The sequence below is a fragment of the Camellia sinensis genome, chromosome 6 (genome assembly GCF_055761805.1).
Source record: "Camellia sinensis isolate YWXY chromosome 6, ASM5576180v1, whole genome shotgun sequence".
Classification (NCBI taxonomy): Eukaryota; Viridiplantae; Streptophyta; class Magnoliopsida; order Ericales; family Theaceae; genus Camellia; species Camellia sinensis.
The window spans coordinates 112,656,784-112,676,192 of NC_138966.1; the positions used below are offsets into that span (position 1 = coordinate 112,656,784).

Sequence of the window (19,409 nt, forward strand, 5' to 3'; positions counted from 1 at the left end):
TTGTATGATAAATGGTTTAGGGTTAATTTAATCCATGATGTGGATAAAAGAAATCTCACAGTTTTCATTGATGGTGTGAAAAAATTTGAAACAAAAGATAGAGGTGCAGGTGCTGGAGACTTTTATTTCAAATGTGGTGTGTATGTTGCACCAGCAAATATAAGCTATTACATGGAGTCAAGGTGGAGAGACATCAAAATATACAAGAAGTCACGTTAGATAGAGCGGTGTTTGGTTTAGTAGAATGAAGGTTAGAATAGAGTGGTCATTATGTTGGAATACTCATTCTCTTGTCTTGTTCGGTAAAATAGTAGGGAAGGTGCGTTTTGAATGGAATCATCATTCACTAATTTTGGGAAATGATTATTCGATTAGGAGATCAATGAATAGTTATTTTATTCTTGTTCAAAATCATTACAGTAAACCAAATAGTAACTTAAGAAGTACCAGTCAATGTGAATGAATGCTATTGGACAGAGACTGATTTAAAGATTTATGAAAACATGATGCAACCTCTAAATGGTTTTAAATTGTGGTCCAAGACTGGATTATCACTGCCATTACCTCCTGTTTATCATAAGCCTCCAGGAAGGCCTCCAACTTCTAGAAGGAAGGGGCCAGATGAACCTACCAAACCTACCGAAGTCACAAAGCCTAATACAATAGTAAAGTGTGGTAATTGTGGGACATGGGGCCATAACTATAGCAGTGCAAGAATCCACCAAACAGGAGTACCAACAAAAAAATAAACCAAGATGGAAGAGCTTAGTCTATAAAAGGAAAAGGGTGAGTGCATACTTTGTTGTTAATGTTTTAAATTAATACAACTAAATATATTTTTGATTGGACCAAATATTTTCCAAGGGCAGCTTCAGCAATTCCAAGGGCACCAAATCCATCTGCATCAAGGGCAAGTTCACAAACACAAAGGGAAACTTCAGCAACAAAAGCAACTTCAACATCAAAGGCAACAATAGCAGTAGGAACAAGGACAACACCAACAGCAACGAGTGCAACAACAACAACAACAAAGGCAGCATCGTCACAAACATCTGAAGCATCAAGGGGAGCAACATCAACACCAACAATAGCCTAATTTACATGGAGAGGGAGGAATGTTGTGAACTTGTCCTCACTTCAGAATGCATCTGCTTCTAAGGAGAAGAACCCAAAGTAGGGGTGTCGTTTATTTTGATTATCAAACACTTTTGACAATGTGGCATGTTTTGTCTATATAGTTATGGATACTGCTAGCATGTGTGCATCATCATGAACATGTGGCCACTTTGACTTGGTGGGTACCAACAATATATTTTATGAAAATCATTATGGCCATTTGTGTGTTCTTGTGGATATTGGCTTCATTTGTGACAATGTAGTTATGGATACTGCTAGCAAGTTTTCCCCCCCTTCGCTGTCATGTAGTGATCACATGTTTTTCATGTTACTAACTTTTGTTAAAGAGTCATTAAAGAGTTTAACAGTGAGAGTAATAGAAGGGCTAATGTGACACTTAACCAAAAGTAGTCCTGTAATCACTTAAAATTGCAATTGGGATATAACAAAATACCACAAAAGATAAAATTAAATGTAGGAAAACATTATGGTATACACTCCTCAAATGGTATGTACAATATGCACTTTATAATTAAAGAATAAAATAGCATAATTTCATACTTTCTGAGTTATAACAAAAAAACTGTCATAATTAAACATAACATGAGTCATAACTAAAAACATTTCATGAAAAACCGTCATTTTTTTTAATTTATATTTTCAACATAAATATATTTTAATAAAAAATATTTTAAATATAAAAACGGTTTTAGAAAAGACTTTTCATGAAAAACCGTTTTCACAATTATTTATTTATGTTTTTTTTCATGTGGGAAGGTTGGACTTGGGAACATAATCTCATCAAGTTTCCATGTTCAATTAGTTATTATATAAAACATATATTATATATATACACACATTCCTGGATCTTTAGAAAATCACATACATGGCCGGCCCAGGCCTGCACCTTGGGCCCCCAACTAGGGGTTCCAAATATAATTTTGTGTTTTAGATATTAAAAAAAAAAGTTCAAATATTATAGACCCAATAGAACATGGGGCTTAAAAAAAAACAAGAAGACTAGATTTTTATTTTTTTTAAATATTTGTAATGATTGCTTCCTATCTTAATAAATGAAAATAAATTTTTATTTATAACTTTAATGATTATATGTGCAAGTAAATTTTTTTGTGGCTACAAACAAATAAAAAAATTGTAACTTATCATTTTATCTATGAATTTTTTTTTTTCAATATAAGAGGGCCCAATTTCTGCAGTTCGCCTTGAGTCCCCAAAATCTCAAGGCCGGCCCTGATCACATATATTATATATACACACATTCCTGCATCTATGATTTATGGTCCATCAAGAACAGAACAAGATGACAAGAGTATCCACCCAAAGTCAAGTCAAGTCTACCTATAACAATAAAAGTAATATTATGGATTCAAATATAAAAATAAAAAATTATTCAAAATTTTATATTAATAGTTTCTATTTATTTTATATACAGATCTCACACTATATAAATTCAATCTTTACCACGTATTCCTCTATCTAGAAAAATCTGGATAGATATGTCATGGTTCATAACAATTTTGTAATAATAATAATAAAAAAAAAGTAAATTACTAAAAATATGTAAGTTGATAAAATTATTACATATGCATGAAAAAATTTATAATTTTAATTATTAATATTAATAAAATTTATTATTAATTTATAATTATTTTCAAAATTATATCCTGATATTATTCTTATTAAAAAAAACAAAATGACAGGAATTGCCAAAAGGCAAGTCAAGTCTGCATATAATATTATTGTTATTATTAAAAGTTGTAATTTGAAAATTATGTATCATTGTGTTGTTTAAATTATCAACAGAATGATTATGATAAATGATAAATGATAAAGTCATAAAATTAAACTGAAAAAATAAAAATAAAAAAGTTTAGGATTTAAAGTGACAAAAATTAAAATATTAGAGTCCAAAATAACATGAAATTCATATTTTAGAAACTATAGATATTATTTCATTATCATTTTGTTGATTTAGATGATTTGTTTAAAATTGAATCAATTCAATTCGACTCAAAGTGAATATTTGAATGATAATATTAAAAATTTTAAAAATCAAAGTAACACGAAAAAGTATATTTATAGAAATGTATTTCATCCTAATTTATAATAATATGGTGAGAGCTGCAAATGAAACTATTGGAGGATCAAACATGGGGCAAGGTCGTTCATCCAAATGATTGGATGCTTATGTTGTCTAATTTGTTACAGAAGTGATGGTCCAAAGATATCTCTTTCATATGCATCGATCTGGCATGATCTTATTGGTCATCAATTTCCCAAAATTGAATACTTCCTAGTGGAGGATCCAAACCAAAACTATCGAGAGAAATACCTCTCCATGTTCGATAAAAAAAAATAATTTTCCAAGTTGTATTGTCTATAAATATCTCTCCATGCTCTTGCAGCTCTTCATCCCTCCATCCTATTACTGTCTTTCATAGCTTTCTATTCTATTAGTAACAAACAAGCCTGCAATACAATGACATTCTTGCCCAATATACTTCCCAACCACTTTCTTTCTTTCCCACCCCTTTTACTCTGCCTCATCATCCTTGCATTGCCCACTTTTTTTTATTATGCTGCTTTTGCTTCTTCCTTAACTGGAAAACAACCAACTGAAGCCACGGCTCTCTTGACGTGGAAAGCTAGCCTTCACAACCAAACTCAAACTCTCCTGTCCTCCTGGGTTGGAACCAACCATTGCACTTGGCTTGGAATTCGTTGCAACAAGGCCGGTAGAGTTGCCCATATAGACCTTCAGAGTTATGGTTTGAAAGGTACTCTTTCTAATCTTAATTTCTCATCCTTTCCTCATCTCCTCGAACTTCGACTTTTTAACAACTCACTTTATGGGACCATCCCCCCTCATATTGGTAGCCTTTGGAGACTCACCTACCTTGTCTTGGCTTTTAACGATCTCTCTGGAACAATTCCGACCGAAATAGGCCAACTAATTAATCTAAGGTTCTTGTACATGAATAGAAACCAAATCGGTGGCTCCGTCCCTCAACAAATAGGATTCCTCAACTCTCTCAATGAGCTCAGCTTGTCTATTAACAATCTCACAGGTTCAATCCCTTCTTCAATTGGAAACTTGGGCAACTTAACCATTCTGTACCTTTATGATAACCAACTTTCCGGATCAATCCCTCAAGAAATTGGGATGCTGAGGTCTCTCGTTAATCTCGCACTCTCAACGAACAAACTCACTGGATCAATCCCTGGATCTATAGGAAACTTAGGCATGTTAACCACTTTGCACCTTGCTGGAAATATGCTTTCAGGGCTCATTCCTTCGACAATTGGAAACTTGACAAAGTTGAATATATTAGATTTAAGTATAAATACATTATCAGGCTCCATTCCTTCAGAGATAGGATATTTAAAACAACTCGGTTATTTGTTATTCATTGATAACCAACTCACTGGCTCTATTCCTCCAAGATTGAACAATCTTACACATTTGAAATGGTTTCAGATAGGTTACAACAAGCTCGTTGGTCATTTACCAGAAAACATATGCTTTAGTGGATTACTTACAGAATTAAGTGCAGATGACAACAATCTCACGGGTCCTATCCCAAAAAGCTTGAAAAATTGCCATAGCCTATATCGAGTCAGACTTGATGGAAACCAACTGTCGGGCAATATATCAGAAGATTTTGGCGTATACCCAAGCTTGGATTACATTGATTTGAGTCATAACAATTTTTATGGTGAGCTATCTAAAAACTGGGGAAAATGCCACAATTTAACTAGTCTCAAAATGTCCAACAATAAAATTTCTGGTAAGATACCATCTGAGTTAGTAGGGGCAACTCAGCTATCCATTCTTGATCTCTCTTCAAATCATCTAGTTGGAGAGATCCCATTGACATTGGGAAAGTTGGTTTCACTATACAACCTTAAGCTGGATGATAACTATCTATTAGGCAATATTCCTCCAGAATTAAGTAAGTTGTCCAATTTAGAGCACCTTAACTTGGCAGCAAATGATCTAAGTGGCTCAATCCCTAGAGAACTTGGAGACTACTTAAAACTATTGGACTTAAATTTGAGCAATAATAGATTTGGGGAAAGCATTCCTATTGAAATAGGCCAGATTAACACTCTTCAAAGTCTTGATCTTGGTAATAACTTGCTAATTGGTAAGATACCACAACAGATTGGAGAATTGCGAAGCTTAGAAAGGTTGAATCTCTCCCACAATGAGTTCTTTGGTTTTATACCATCTTCTTTCAATAAAATGGTAAGTCTTACTTCCATTGATGTGTCATATAATCAGTTAGAGGGTCCTCTTCCTGACATCAAGGCCTTCCAAGAGGCTCCATTCGAGGCACTCAAAGGTAATAAAGGTTTATGTGGTAATGCTACAGGTCTTAAGGCTTGCTTGACAAAATTGAACAATGGGGATGTTGAAAAAAAGGGCAAGAAAGTTACGTTACTGACTGTACTTCTTGTTTTTGGAATTTTGTTTCTTTTGCTAATGGTTCTTGGAATTTTCATGGCTTTTCATAAGAAAGTGAGGAACACAAAAAATGAGCCATCACGAGTAAACCATGATAATGTTTTTACAATATGGAGCTATGATGGAAAAATGGTCTATGAAAACATCATTGAAGTCACTGAGAACTTTAGTGCCAAATATTGTGTTGGAGAGGGAGGATATGGTATTGTTTATAGAGCTGACCTGCCAAATGGTCAAGCAGTTGCTGTGAAGAAACTTCATGCAACACTTGATGATGACTCGGCTAATCTAAAAGGGTTTACAAGTGAGATCAGTGCATTAACTGAGATTCGACATCACAACATTGTAAAGCTGTATGGCTATTGTTCACACCCAAGGCACTCGTTTTTGGTTTATGAGTTCTTGGAAGGGGGAAGCTTGGGAAAGGTACTAAGCACGGACAATGATATAGTAGTCTTTGATTGGATTAAGAGAGTGAACACTGTTAAAGGTGTGGCAAACGCTCTATCTTATATGCACCATGATTGTTTTCAACCAATCATCCATCGAGATATATCAAGCAAGAATGTTTTGTTTGATTTGGAGTATGTGGCTCACATCTCTGATTTTGGCACAGCTAGATTTATGAATCTCAAGTCATCCAATTGGACGTCATTTGCTGGGACCTTTGGTTATGCTGCTCCTGGTATATATTTTTCTATTGCAATGATTTATTTCCAATTAAATTACCCATGTAGTGTTTGTTCATTTTAACTTGCTAATGATGACAAATTGCTAGATTTAAGCTTGTTATTCCAATTTTTTCTAATATGCATACCCTTAAATTCTGATGTATGATGAGCATAGCTACTGAAAAACCATTTTAGATGAAAAATATGCACTGAAGTAAGTAAATAGAGTTGCAGATGTGTTAGCTAATTGGGGTTGTGATAATAATTCTTACTTCTCTACTTTTTAAGAGCCTTGTAGATTGGTTAAGCATGTTGTGGCTTTAGACAGGTTGGGTACTTTGTATATATATATATTCAAGTTTGTTAGTGTTGATTCTTTTTTGGACCAAATTACATTGTATCCCTATACTTTACACCATTTATTACTTTGCCCCTTGACTTTTAAATTATTTCAGTCAGCCCCTAGACTTCAAGCCCAGTTTCAATCGGGCCTAAGCATATAACATTGTCTTAAAATGAGATTTTGATAAAAATACAAGTTGATAAGGAATAAAGTGAGATTTTGATAAAAGTGTCGGGGGGCTAATTGTAATTAATTCTATCACATGATTATTCTTTGTTAGTTTTTGAAACAAAGTTATACAAATGGGCCCAATTCCAATTTGACTTGAAGTCTGGAGGGTTGAGTAAAACAAATAAAAGGTCAGAAGATAAGGTGTGATTAGATGTAAAGTATAAGGATGTACAGTGTAATTTACCCATTCTTTAGCATGAATATTTTTTTTCTTCTATTGCTTGAGAGGTAAGGCTTATTACCCCTCTCGATTTTAGATTATTAATAAATTTCTCCGTATGTCGTCAAGATTTTCCAAAAAGTAAAAAATAAAAACTCTTTTTTGCAAGACATGGAATATTTTCTCTTTGTTTAACTTTCATTTAAGAAAATGAATATTTCAGCACGATTCTATGTGTTTCCTTTATTTTGGTATTTATGGTTATAGTTGAGACTTTGGCCCGCTCTAATGACCTACTACTTGTGCAGGGATGGATCGAGGGGGTTGGCAGGGCGACCGCCACCCCAAAATTTTGAAATAACTCCTTAGATATAGTGGTATTAGTTATCAATATTTATAAATTATATAGGCTCACCCCTCCAAGATTTTATTGATTTTCTTTAACTCGATTTGTAGTGTTAAGTTTCAATCTTACTCTTCTAACTCTAGGTTTCCTTTCTCTCTCTGCCTCTTATTCTTCTTGTTTGTTTCTGTTCTTCTCTTCTCTTCTTTTTCTTCTCTTTCCTCAATTTTTTCCTCTATCTTTTTTGTTATTTAAATTCTTCCCAACACTCAATTTCCATTTTCACTTTTTCTTCCTCTTTTCCATCTCTATTTTAAAACAACTTATACTTTCAATTCTTCGTCCTTTTCTTATTTCTGTATTTAAATTCTGTCTTTCTTTATTCTGTTTCTTCTTCTTCTTCTTTGATTTAATTACATTCGATGGAAGCCATACTTGCCAACAAAGAGATCATATTACCATTGAGCATTTTCGAGTTGACATTTTACAATTACATGCGATACTCGATTACAAGAATTAAAAAAACTGATTGATTTTTCAAAATTAAAGATATTTGCAAGCTTGCTTGCAAGTAAATTTAATTTACATTTGAAATTCCAGTTAAAAAATTAGACATTCCAATTTCAAAAATTATTAATAATATTTGAGTTGTGCCAAAGTGTTTGTAAAGCAAGAAAGTCTATAATTTATTCTCTTGTCAATAGATTCAATCGTCATCTTTTAACTTTACCCATGTCTACAGTGACTACAAAATGCACATTTTTGTCAGTGAAAATTATCCAAACTAAGCAACACAAGTAGTATTTTTCTCTCCTTCATAATAAGTTCTCCCCCTATGATTAAAATCATGCATCCATCCTTGCACTTGTGAACAGTCCTTCAAAAGCAACTGTAAATGTTGGGGATGTTAACAATCTTACTAACACACTCACAAGTTGATATAGGTCCCATACCAAGCGATGGTTGATCTTATCAAAACTTGTGAGTGCTTGTGAGTGTGTTAGTAAGATTATTAGTAAGACTGTTAGTATCCCTAGCATTGTTGATATAGTTCATTGCTTCAAAAACTTTTATTTATACTGTTAACATTTGGCAGTGAGATAATTTTCTTTAATTCTTTATTTCTCTCAAATTGTTTAGGTTGGTCATCAAATCAAAAAGACTAATAACACTTGAAGGACTTTAGTTAATATTGGTGACTAACAATCCTATTGATGTCTTGAAAATCATGTATGGAAAGGTAGGTAGTTGCTTCAATGAACTAACTATCCTATTTTAACACATTCATGGTTCTTAGGTTTTCATATTCTGAAATGTCGGCATTGGCATTCATCAAGCATTTATATAATTTCCTTTTTTTGGAACCCTAAACTATTCGCATCATTTATCAAAGAATTCCAAGCAATTTAATCAATGTTTGGAAATGGGCCAGGAGCATTTTTGTTTTCTTTTCCACCCTTTCTTTATTTAACTATTTTTTTGTTGTTGGGCATTTTTAATTTTGGGCAGAACTTGCTTATACAATGGAAGTAAATGAGAAGTGCGATGTTTATAGTTTTGGGGTGCTAGCACTGGAAGTGATTATGGGGAAGCATCCGGGTGATCTAATCTCCTCTTTATCATCATCTTCGTCCTCATCATCAACATCAACTGCGCAAGGGATATTTTTGAAGGACGTCTTGGACCAACGCCTCCTACCTCCAAGGAATCAAGTGGCAGAGCAAATAGTTGTTGTTGCGAAACTAGCATTTGCATGTTTACACACCACTCCACTATCTCGGCCAACCATGCAACAAGTTGCTACGATACTATCAAAGCAAAGGCCAACACTACAAAATCAATTCTACACGATTACATTAGGACAACTCTTTGACATCAACTGCTCGAGCTCTTAAGTATTTATTTTCCTTTTTATTCTTGGATTGCATGATGTTCTTGCTTTCAGTTGTCTTCTTATACCATTCAATTTCACCCTGTTTCCAGTCTATTTTGCTACTCTATTCTACTAATTACCATTTTACAAACTTTTATATGCGTAATTTAAAAGTATCAATCCTCTATAATTTCCATCACAGTTAGAGATACAATAATGTGTCTTGAATTTTGCAGTAGCTCACTTGTTGTATTACATATATTTATCTTGGCTCTCGATCAAGCATTTATATAATTTCCTTTTTTTGGAACCCTAAACTATTCGCATCATTTATCAAAGAATTCCAAGCAATTTAATCAATGTCTGGAAATGGGCCAGGAGCATTTTTGTTTTCTTTTCCACCCTTTCTTTATTTAACTATTTTTTGTTGTTGGGCATTTTTAATTTTGGGCAGAACTTGCTTATACAATGGAAGTAAATGAGAAGTGCGATGTTTATAGTTTTGGGGTGCTAGCACTGGAAGTGATTATGGGGAAGCATCCGGGTGATCTAATCTCCTCTTTATCATCATCTTCGTCCTCATCATCAACATCAACTGCGCAAGGGATATTTTTGAAGGACGTCTTGGACCAACGCCTCCTACCTCCGAGGAATCAAGTGGCAGAGCAAATAGTTGTTGTTGCGAAACTAGCATTTGCATGTTTACACACCACTCCACTGTCTCGGCCAACCATGCAACAAGTTGCTACGATACTATCAAAGCAAAGGCCAACACTACAAAATCAATTCTACACGATTACATTAGGACAACTCTTTGACATCAACTGCTCGAGCTCTTGAGTATTTATTTTCCTTTTTATTCTTGGATTGCATGATGTTCTTGCTTTCAGTTGTCTTCTTATACCATTCAATTTCACCCTGTTTCCAGTCTATTTTGCTACTCTGTTCTACTAATTACCATTTTACAAACTTTTATATGCGTAATTTAAAAGTATCAATCCTCTATAATTTCCATCACAGTTAGAGATACAATAATGTGTCTTGAATTTTGCAGTAGCTCACTTGTTGTATTACATATATTTATCTTGGCTCTCGATCAACAAGTAGGCTCTGTGATCAGCGTAATCCAACCATGAATAATAGACACACTCAAGCTCTGGCCATCTTGCATGCTATCAACATGTACGACATTGTATAATATCCTGTCTTCTTGATTTTTGTATTTCCAGGTAGCTGGTGAACAAGATTTTCCATGGGAACTTGGCTCCACTATTATTGGACATCTACGACTTTAGTCCTGAGTTCCAAAAGCCAAGAGAACCAAGCTTGTTTTTCGAGAAATGCAAGGATTCAACTGAGTCTTCGTTGGGCATCTCAACCAGAGGGCAATCATCTAAGTTTTGGGTGGGTGGGTTTGTTTGTCTTGTTTTATGTGTTTTGTTTTGATTTCACGTCTAGCAGGGTAGTGGTCTGGTGTGGTGTGTTGCTTGCATTTTTTAGGATTCTGCCTCCTATACTAGACTTAGGTGGTGTTTTTCTTACGATCTCTTTATTCCTATGGTTCACTTGTGATTGCTTTGTATATGAAATGAAGTTCATGAATCACACCTATGATATTTAACAAGCATTCAAGGTTGGAACCAATTTGCATAGGATGGATAATTCCTTGATCATTTCATAAACTCTTTCCTCCTTCCACTCATTCTCTCGAATAAACAAAGAAATGCTAAATCTTTGTAAGTCCTTAAACCTCAAAAAGGGCTTTAAGTTTATAATCTGATCTTCAATTTGCAGCAGTGTAGGCATGGTGCTGGGGCTTGAGCTTTTGCTCTGTTTCCTCTGTTCTGCTTCTTTTTTGTGTAGCCATATTGAAACCTCTCCGATTCTGGTTTTTTGGTTTGTTGTGGGATTGCTCATGATTAATCACACATAGGATGCCAACATAGTTGGGATGCTATGTTTTTGATAATGATGCAGCGTTTGTTCCCACTTTTTGTAAGTTTCTTGATCTACTTTTGATTAATAAAATCTTTGCTTCAGGCTGATCAAAAAAAAAAAAAAAAAAAAAAAGGCTTTCAGTTGTAAAAAAATATCAATTCAAACACATTGTAAAACATCCTCACCATACAGAAACATTTACTAGAAAGTCAATTTCAAGTATCCAAATCATTCCTTCAACATTGATTCTGCAAAAGCTTTAAGCCTTTTGTCTGGCCCAATCTCTAGACATCAATCTCAAACATGTGCACATGTAGGTCTAACACACAAAGCAAACTAATACAAATGAACTCATAACCATTCACATGACCACTTTTGTCAACAAAGAAGTGTTGTTGAATTATTACCAAAAAAATGAGCAAAGTCAAGATATCTTGATTTGCTTAAGAAGTTTATTGTATTTAAGATGAACATTTTAGAAAATATACACAAGCAAATTCTAAATTCACAGACAACATATTAGTAGATCAAATAAAAATCGAAATGTTGTGTTTGGGAAGTGGGCTATTTTAATTGACTATTTGACTTTTTAGCTATTTTAAACTGGCTAAAATAGTTGTGTGTGGGAAGTTAGTTGGCTTTTATTTTTGTAGTTGATTTGATGGTTGTGAGAAAAAAAAGTGTAATTATTATGGGTTGGATGTGACATTTTGTCTTATTAACTATTTTAACCTATTTTATCTTTTAATAAGCTATTTTAACCTAGCCCTTTAGCTGAACATCTTGTTTGAAATAAGAACAGGTGGATTGTTGCAATCCGCTAAAGTTGAGTTCCTGAGGTTGACTACGGGTTCAATTATAATGATTTATTAAATTGTTTATCATATGGACTCTTATGTGCATATATTTATTTAATTTTTACAATGATAGAATTTACGATTACTAAATTAATTCAAAAAAATTTATTGATTATTTATACACAAAACTAACTAGATTAAAATTTAGATCAATGAAAATAGAATCTATGCTGTTGTGCAATCCGCTTGGTAGAACAAGCCATATGTATAAGACAAATATCTTCAATTAAGTTGTGAATGCCATAAAGATCATCAGGCAAAATCAATGTGAAGTTGCTTTACAAAAATAAAAATTGCTTAAGATTTTGCAAGTCTTAAAAGTAAACATCAAAATACGATATTATCTAATCAAGTTTTTTAAAAGTTAAGGTTTTTGATCGTAAGAATTCTTTGAAATTTTTTCATAAGTCTTAAGCGACAGCTGAAGTGATCTAATAATTGAGTCACCTCTCAGGAATGCTATGTACGAAGAAAAAAAAAGTTTATGCGTACATAAAGTAATGTTCATCATTGCATAGATGTGAGATAAAATATTTGTATTTATAATAGCGATAGATGCAACTATTTTGTCTTACATCTATATCCATAGGATTGTCAAGTGAATTAAATTGCTCGAGTTAAACTTGTATCCTATTGGCATAGTTACACAAAAAATTCATTTTTCTATACTTTTTTTTTTTATAGATAAATTATATTTTGCACTCTTGCATTTTATACCGATATCTACTTTAGTTTCCCGTCTTCACCTGTCTCGCATGTGCATCGCGAGGGTAATTCTGTGGCTCATTGCCTATGTAGGTTAGTCTTTGATTTTGATTTTCCACACCTTTGGATAGAAGGTAAAAGCTATTCCTTCATCCTTATTGTTGTTGATTGCATCTAAGGTCCCTTCTGTTTTGTAATTGCTTTCCCTATCTAAAAAAATAAAAATGTAGTCCTTATGTTTAGTCTAGTGTTAAATTGATTGACAAAAATGATATGTGTCTCATACATGAAATATTTTTTAGGACAAAAATAAGAATTTTTTAGGACAGGAAAATACAATTAAAAGAAAAAAAATACATTAGAGAGAGTAACATATGTATTAAAGTTACTTATATGCCCTTAAAAATGCCCCACATATGGGTCACATGCCAAATTTTCTTTCCTAAATTTAACATTTAACAAAATAATCACATTACAACTTAATTAAAAATGTAAATAATTAACTATTATAATTGAAAATTTTGGGATTTAATATAAAGAGGAAAGCTGCAAAGCATAATTTATAGGGAGATTTATTTATAAATCCCTTTTAGTAGATTTATAATCCAATAAACCTACAAGGTTTTCTTGTGTTCCATCAATTCCATATATTTAGACTTATATCCCAAGAGATCCTTTTTTCCTGATTTATAATTTTTTTGGGACTATTATACCCTTTGTTCTATTTTGATAGTATGTATTATACACAATAGGATATATATGTTTTTCATATCATAAGGTCTTGTAATGAAGGTGTGTAATGTATCTCATATTATCAATGACTACAAAATTCTACATTTTATTCTATGTGAAAGCTTCAACACAAACTATAGACTAAGATTGGGAAAAGAGGTCTACCCTCAATACAAAATTATTCAAAATTAAAAAACAAATACATTCTGCCAAATTAAAGCAGGTCACACAAATAAAGTTGAAAGAAAAAAAACACACTAAAGTTTAAAAGATAAAATAGACTTTGATGCTATGTGCTAATTGAGACTGTTCTTTGTGCTTTCTAAATAGAAGATGATGTCACTCTTTTTGTGCATAATTACATCCCATGACAATTAACCCTCAAACTGATGTTGTAATTAGAGGTGACAAATTCAACTTGAAACCATGAACCTGTTCTAGTACATCCATTTAAAATATGTTTAAACCGTCCAAATCTATAAATGGACTTAAATAGGTTGCATCTTCCAAATCAAATTAAAATTGAATTTATATGGGTTGAATATCCATTTAAACTCTTTTAATCTGATACCACCAATACCATACCACAACCACCACCACCAATGCTGCCATCAAAGCACCAAGTAAGCTGGTTGGTCAGGTTCATTTGTCTAATCCATATCCATATCCAATTCAACCTAACTCTCTTAAACTCATTTATTAAATAGGTAAATTTGGATCAAATTGTTTTAAATATACAACCCATTTTGACCTGGTCCAAATTTGCCCATTTTAACACCTCTAGTTGCAGCACAACCAGCATGTCTTTTATCATAAGAAGGCAAAATTTTACAGTACTAAGAAAAATATCATCTGTATAACTGCTGAATCACTCAGTTGCAACACGGACAATGCCATATTTGCATGCTTTTATTTTCAGAAACATTGGCCGTCACCAAAAGCTAAAGTTTCCCAACGAAATAATGAATCAAATTCTTAACTTGTTAATCACTGATGTAAAGTGCAACGAGGAGAAGCAGGTGAAAATGAAGTTATTGCGAAAGAAAGTAAATATGATACTTGCATTGATTTTTGCAACGAAACTAAGCACTTTTTTGCCTTTCGTAATTCGAAAAGCTCAGTTCGAGACTCTAACTTCAATGATGGAAACAACCGCCGCCGCACTATGGCACTCCATTGAACTCTGTTCTTCAACTTACTAATATTTAGAATAGTGGTCGATTTTTGAATAGGTATATTCGTAATTTAATGTTTTGTTCACACGGTGATATTTTATCTTTTCAAGAGAGAAAACAATTCGTGTGTGATATCAAAAGTTTCATTCCGGAGTGGTATCCCCTCTGATTTGCTGGGGAAAATTTGACAAAAGATTGGCAGAAAATAATAACAATAATAATTCACCTAAGACTCACTTTAAAATCCAAAGGTAGTAATCAAGCTTAGATAAGTATAACAGTAGCAATCAGATGAAGAGTCTCCCTGCCTATCAAAAACAATTTTGAATTCTTATACTCACGCAATGGCCATCAAGAATAGAGCTGCAAAAGAGTTGAGTCGAGCAGCGGGTTGTCTAAGTTTTATTTGAAAACTTTAGTTTCAAAATTGTTCAAAGTTTGGCTTGTTTACATAATAAACATATTTTGTATGAGTTTTTAATGAGCTAAACATGAGTCGAGCTTGAATAGTTTGGTTTTTTTTGATACACATATGCTTATTGAGCGAGTGGTATGTTGTTCAAATTTTGTTTAAAAATTTAAGAAACTTTAAAATATGCTTAAATTTGATTTATTTATATAACGAGTTGATCTTAAACGAATTAAACACGAGTTGAGGTCAACTAACTTGGTTCGTTTTGCAGCGCTAATCAAAAACAAATTCATAAAGGCCTGCCAAAGGAAGAGCAACGCAATTGACGTGCAAATTGAACTTTTTCTAGTATGCAATGAATCATTTTGGCATTACTAACAAGCACAAAACAGAGGTCACATCTTCAAAGACATTTTAGAGGATCCTAGTCCTTCACTAAAACTGAACCAAAGACATTCATGTCTGCAAATCATAAGACAAAATTTTAACATTTTTTAATTAGGCACAAGATTTGTTGGTGAGATCAACTTCTAAAAAATCATGTTATTTTCTGGTTCTGTTTGGTTTCAAAAATAAAAAATAAAAAATAACTTTTTGACTATTTAAGTGCAAAACATTTTGCTTATTTAAGAAAAAATAATTAACAAGATCCACTTTGTTTGGCAAATGCTTAAAAAGTCATTTTCATTTCAAACTTTCTGTCTTCAGTGAAATTTTTTTTTTTTTTTAATTTTCATTAAAAAGAATACTTTTCAAGTCTTTTTAGTCTAGAAGGCCAAAAAAAAGAAGAAAAATTCACTAAAGACAAAATTCTAATCCCCACCTAAACTTTCTCAATAACAAAAGCAAATTTTTTTAGCATTTGAGAAACTCATCGACTTTTTCAACTACCATATCCTACAAAACAGTACAAAAAAATTGAAATATATAAATAAACTACTTGAAGAGCATTTTCCAAACCAAGCCTCTATGTCTGATTTTATATTTAATTTCTTGACTTACTACAACAAAGCAGCTGTCTGCCAGTGGCAAGCCCACACGAAATTTGAGCACAAATAGGCTTCCAAGTCCCTAAGCAAAGCACCTTCACAACTTCAATCAGTGCTCTACTTCATAGAAGTCCTAGCTCTGCAGACAAAACATGGAAATTTCTCACAAGAACAGTCTTCTATTCCTTGTTCTTGTGACATTTTCAGCAAAACTTGTTCTGTTTTGCTCTGCTGATCCCACAGATGGATTCACCCTCATGCCACTAACCGAAAAGAATTTTGGGTTGCAAAAACCATACAACGTGCCTCTAGCAATCGTTACAGTTATGAAGATGGAGTCCGAAAATTATGGGTCTACAACCACAGCAAGCCCTTCTACGATGGCAGCGGAACCAGGCCCGCACAGAAGTTCGCCTTAAGGTACTCTCCTCCACTCTCTCCACATACATAACCTCCACTCTCTCCACATGCATATACCAAAAAAAAAAAAAATTCTACCTGCACAGAAGAATATACTAGTCACAACAACATAGCTACAATAACACAGTTTCTAGTGATCATTATGTGAAATCCACTTGAATTTTTTTTCTTTCCAGGGTCATGATTACTCATCTGGAGTATGGCAATTTGAAGGGTATTTTTATGTGCCAAAGGGAACATCAGGTGTCACCATAATGCAGATCCACGGCGCACAACTCTGCAACTGAGGATATATGACGGTGATATGAGGTACTACAGGTTTGAGGTGGTAGACACAAATTTATATGATAAATAGTTCCAATTAAACGTGATCCACGACGTGGATGAAGGGAAAGTTGACAGTTTTCATCGATGGGGTCCAGAAATTCATCAAGAACAATCAGGGGCCGGGAGACTTGTATTTCAAGTGCAGAGTTTATGCTGCACCTGATAATTCAAGCAACTATATGGAGTCAAGGTGGAAAGGAATTAAAATCTACAAAAAATGATCATGAAATTGTAACAATTTGTACTATATATCTTATGAAATAATGGGTTTGCTTATTATAGAACTCATTTATGTATCAAATAAATATTATATCAGAAACAGTTAAATATGGGATATGTTATAATAGAATTTGAGAACTTGTTATAGAATTTGTTTTTGTTTTTTTGGGATAAACCTCAGCAGTATGAGGAAATTTTTTGTTAATAATCCAAATCGAGAAAAAATTATTAATAATCCAAAACTGAGAGGGGGACATAATGAGGCTCACCTCTTGTGCAATGCATTGTATGCAGAAAGAATCAACACTAACAGACTTGAATGTATGAAGAGAATTTGAAAACCTTAAACCAGTACAAGTTCATGCCTTCGTGAGTGAATCATCCATATGTACTATGCCAAGGAAAGGAATATAAGGTGGTCAGATGGATTCTAATAGTTTATGCCAAGGAAAGGAATAAGAGGTGGTCAGATGGATTCTAGTAGTTTTGAAATTCAAAATTTGTCCAAGTTAGGCATTCTGTTTTCTGGTGAACTGGATGTGGCACACAATTTGTTTGAACATTCACAATCAGATGATTAATGTATGACTTGCAGTCAGCTGTCTTGATTCACTAGGGTTCTGCTGTAAATAGTGGTGATTACATAGCACACGTTTAAGGATGCGAATACAAGTAAGTAGTAGTTGGGAATTTGATGAAGAAACATTTCTCAAACTTGAGGCAACACCCATTTAGTGAATGTTGTTTAAATTTTTGTTGCTAAATTTGTTCAAATTGAACCTGTTATCCATTCATCATCAATCATGCTTTGAGGCAATGGATGTTGTTGTGATTGCAGGAATCATGCAATTGCTATTCAGCCAAAATTTTCAGAATATAATGTTGTGGATTCAGCACAAAACATTCTCATCAAGTGAAATAACAAAGCTTGTAAGGGGTGAGAACAAGTTGCCAATCCTCATAAGGCAACTCTTGAATTTTTTGGGTGAAAGACAGCCAGTGGGATGTAGTGACATTAGGCTTTGATTGATGCAGTGTGAAACGCAAAATAATAACAATCTTAAAATCCTTTGATTCAAACAAGAATACCGGAAACAAGATTTCTCTCTATACTCGTTGATTCACCAAGAATGCCAAGAATAAAGGCTCAACAATTATTGATTCTCAAATAATATCTAAGGTTGGAACAAAAGAGTATATCAACTCACAATTTCATTAATCATCAAAAATTGAAGAACCCTAAAGTTTGTAACCATTATTTATAGTAAACGTAATTCTTAAAGAACAAGAAACTAATAAAATCAAAACTAATAAAGTAGGAAAATTTCATCATATCAAATCAGGAAACAAAATAACTAAATAATTCTATAATATTTTATACTAATTAAAAAATTCGTAATCAACTATTAATTTCAAAATAATAAAATAAAAATATATAGCATATTTTTTTCAATTTGGTCTGCATCACTGATGAATGCATTGCAAAGCATGGAAAAGAGATTGTTTGGGTTGGTTCTCAGCAATTGGGGATGGCACTGGAGCAGGGGGACCTGTTTGCAAAAGCAGACCAAAGGGTTGAAATTGTCCCCAGCATTGACAAAAGATTTCTCCTCTAAAATAGGATTTCTAGGGTTTGGTTATATTATTGCTATTGTTTCATGAGTCAAATGTCATTGTTTATCAATTTAGATTAAACAAGCAATTGTTATGTTTGAAATGAAGTGATGCCTACATTCATGGTGGCGTATATTCTAAAGCCAGGAATTGGATTTGAATTGCACAATTTGCATTTCACTTCCACTTCTTTTCATTTTTATTTTATTTTATTCTCTTTCTCTTCTTTTCTTTTTACCCCCTAAACCCTACCCGTCACAGTCCATCTCCGGTCGATTTCTCGTCGCCGGCGACCACCAGTCTCATCGCCACGCCGCTGTCACTTCTCAGCCCTGTTATCGACTTTACAGCCATCGTGTTGCCCTCTCACTCTCCTTGGGTATGTTCCTTCATTTGGCATTGATGAGGGTAGGCTACTTTACAAAATTTTATAGAAACTCTGTTATTGTTGCTACTAGAAGCCCTACTATTTCATGCTTCAAATTCAATTTTATGAATTGGGGTGGGGTTATTTCCAGCTAATGTTAGTTTGTGCTTTGAATATATGTGATGTAGAAATTTAATGTATAAAGAGAAATGATTGTATTATTGATAGATTGATATTTTTTATTTTTTGATATATTACAATGATTCCTATATATAGAAGAGGGTGAGTGTGTAGTAGGTGAGGAGTAGGTGGAGAGTAGGTGAGTGTGTAGTAGGTGGTAGTGGTAGGTGTGTAGTAGGTGAATTTTAACAGCCCCCGCAAACTCAAGGGGGATAGGAACTAACCAACTTGAGTTTGGAGAGAGTTAC

General features: G+C 33.4%; 2 protein-coding genes and 1 pseudogene across 12 annotated transcripts in view; all 3 read left to right on the forward strand.

Annotated features, from left to right (window-relative positions):
• The window catches only part of LOC114280684 (citrate-binding protein), a 34,582-nt gene extending 33,247 nt beyond the window's left edge, over nucleotides 1-1,335 (forward strand). For 6 of the 8 annotated variants that reach the window (XM_082874554.1, XM_082874553.1, XM_082874555.1 and 3 more), the window contains one exon: nucleotides 865-1,335. In XM_082874554.1, the coding sequence (XP_082730680.1) occupies nucleotides 865-1,096 (232 nt within the window). In that variant the 3' untranslated portion in view covers nucleotides 1,097-1,335. Of the gene's footprint in view, nucleotides 1-97; nucleotides 787-864 lie in introns of all 8 variants that reach the window. The other 2 variants (XR_014332854.1, XM_082874556.1) reach the window with 2 other exon arrangements.
• Nucleotides 1,336-3,561: 2,226 nt separating this feature from the next.
• On the forward strand, nucleotides 3,562-10,853 carry LOC114290086 (uncharacterized). Of its 4 annotated transcripts, XR_014332853.1 has the most exons (4): nucleotides 3,562-6,290; nucleotides 8,863-9,248; nucleotides 9,681-10,066; nucleotides 10,456-10,853. XR_014332853.1 is itself a non-coding variant. In XM_082874549.1 (3 exons), exons 1-2 carry the CDS (start codon nucleotides 3,617-3,619, stop codon nucleotides 9,246-9,248), a joined length of 3,060 nt encoding a protein of 1,019 aa, XP_082730675.1. In that variant the 5' UTR covers nucleotides 3,562-3,616; the 3' UTR covers nucleotides 9,681-10,853. The 4 variants fall into 4 exon arrangements, 2 of the variants coding, with proteins under 2 accessions (XP_082730675.1, XP_082730674.1); XR_014332852.1 differs by having other exon boundaries at nucleotides 8,863-10,066; XM_082874549.1 differs by having other exon boundaries at nucleotides 9,681-10,853.
• Nucleotides 10,854-16,059: 5,206 nt separating this feature from the next.
• Nucleotides 16,060-17,057, forward strand: LOC145792839 (citrate-binding protein-like; annotated as a pseudogene).
• The last annotated feature ends 2,352 nt before the right edge of the window (nucleotides 17,058-19,409 follow it).

Coding starts and splice junctions, on each gene's coding strand:
- LOC114290086 (XM_082874548.1), top strand. CDS start 3,617: ATGACATTCTTGCCCAATATACTTCCCAACCACTTTCTTTCTTTCCCA. Junction 6,291..8,862: donor CTTTGGTTATGCTGCTCCTG/GTATATATTTTT, acceptor AATTTTGGGCAG/AACTTGCTTATACAATGGAA.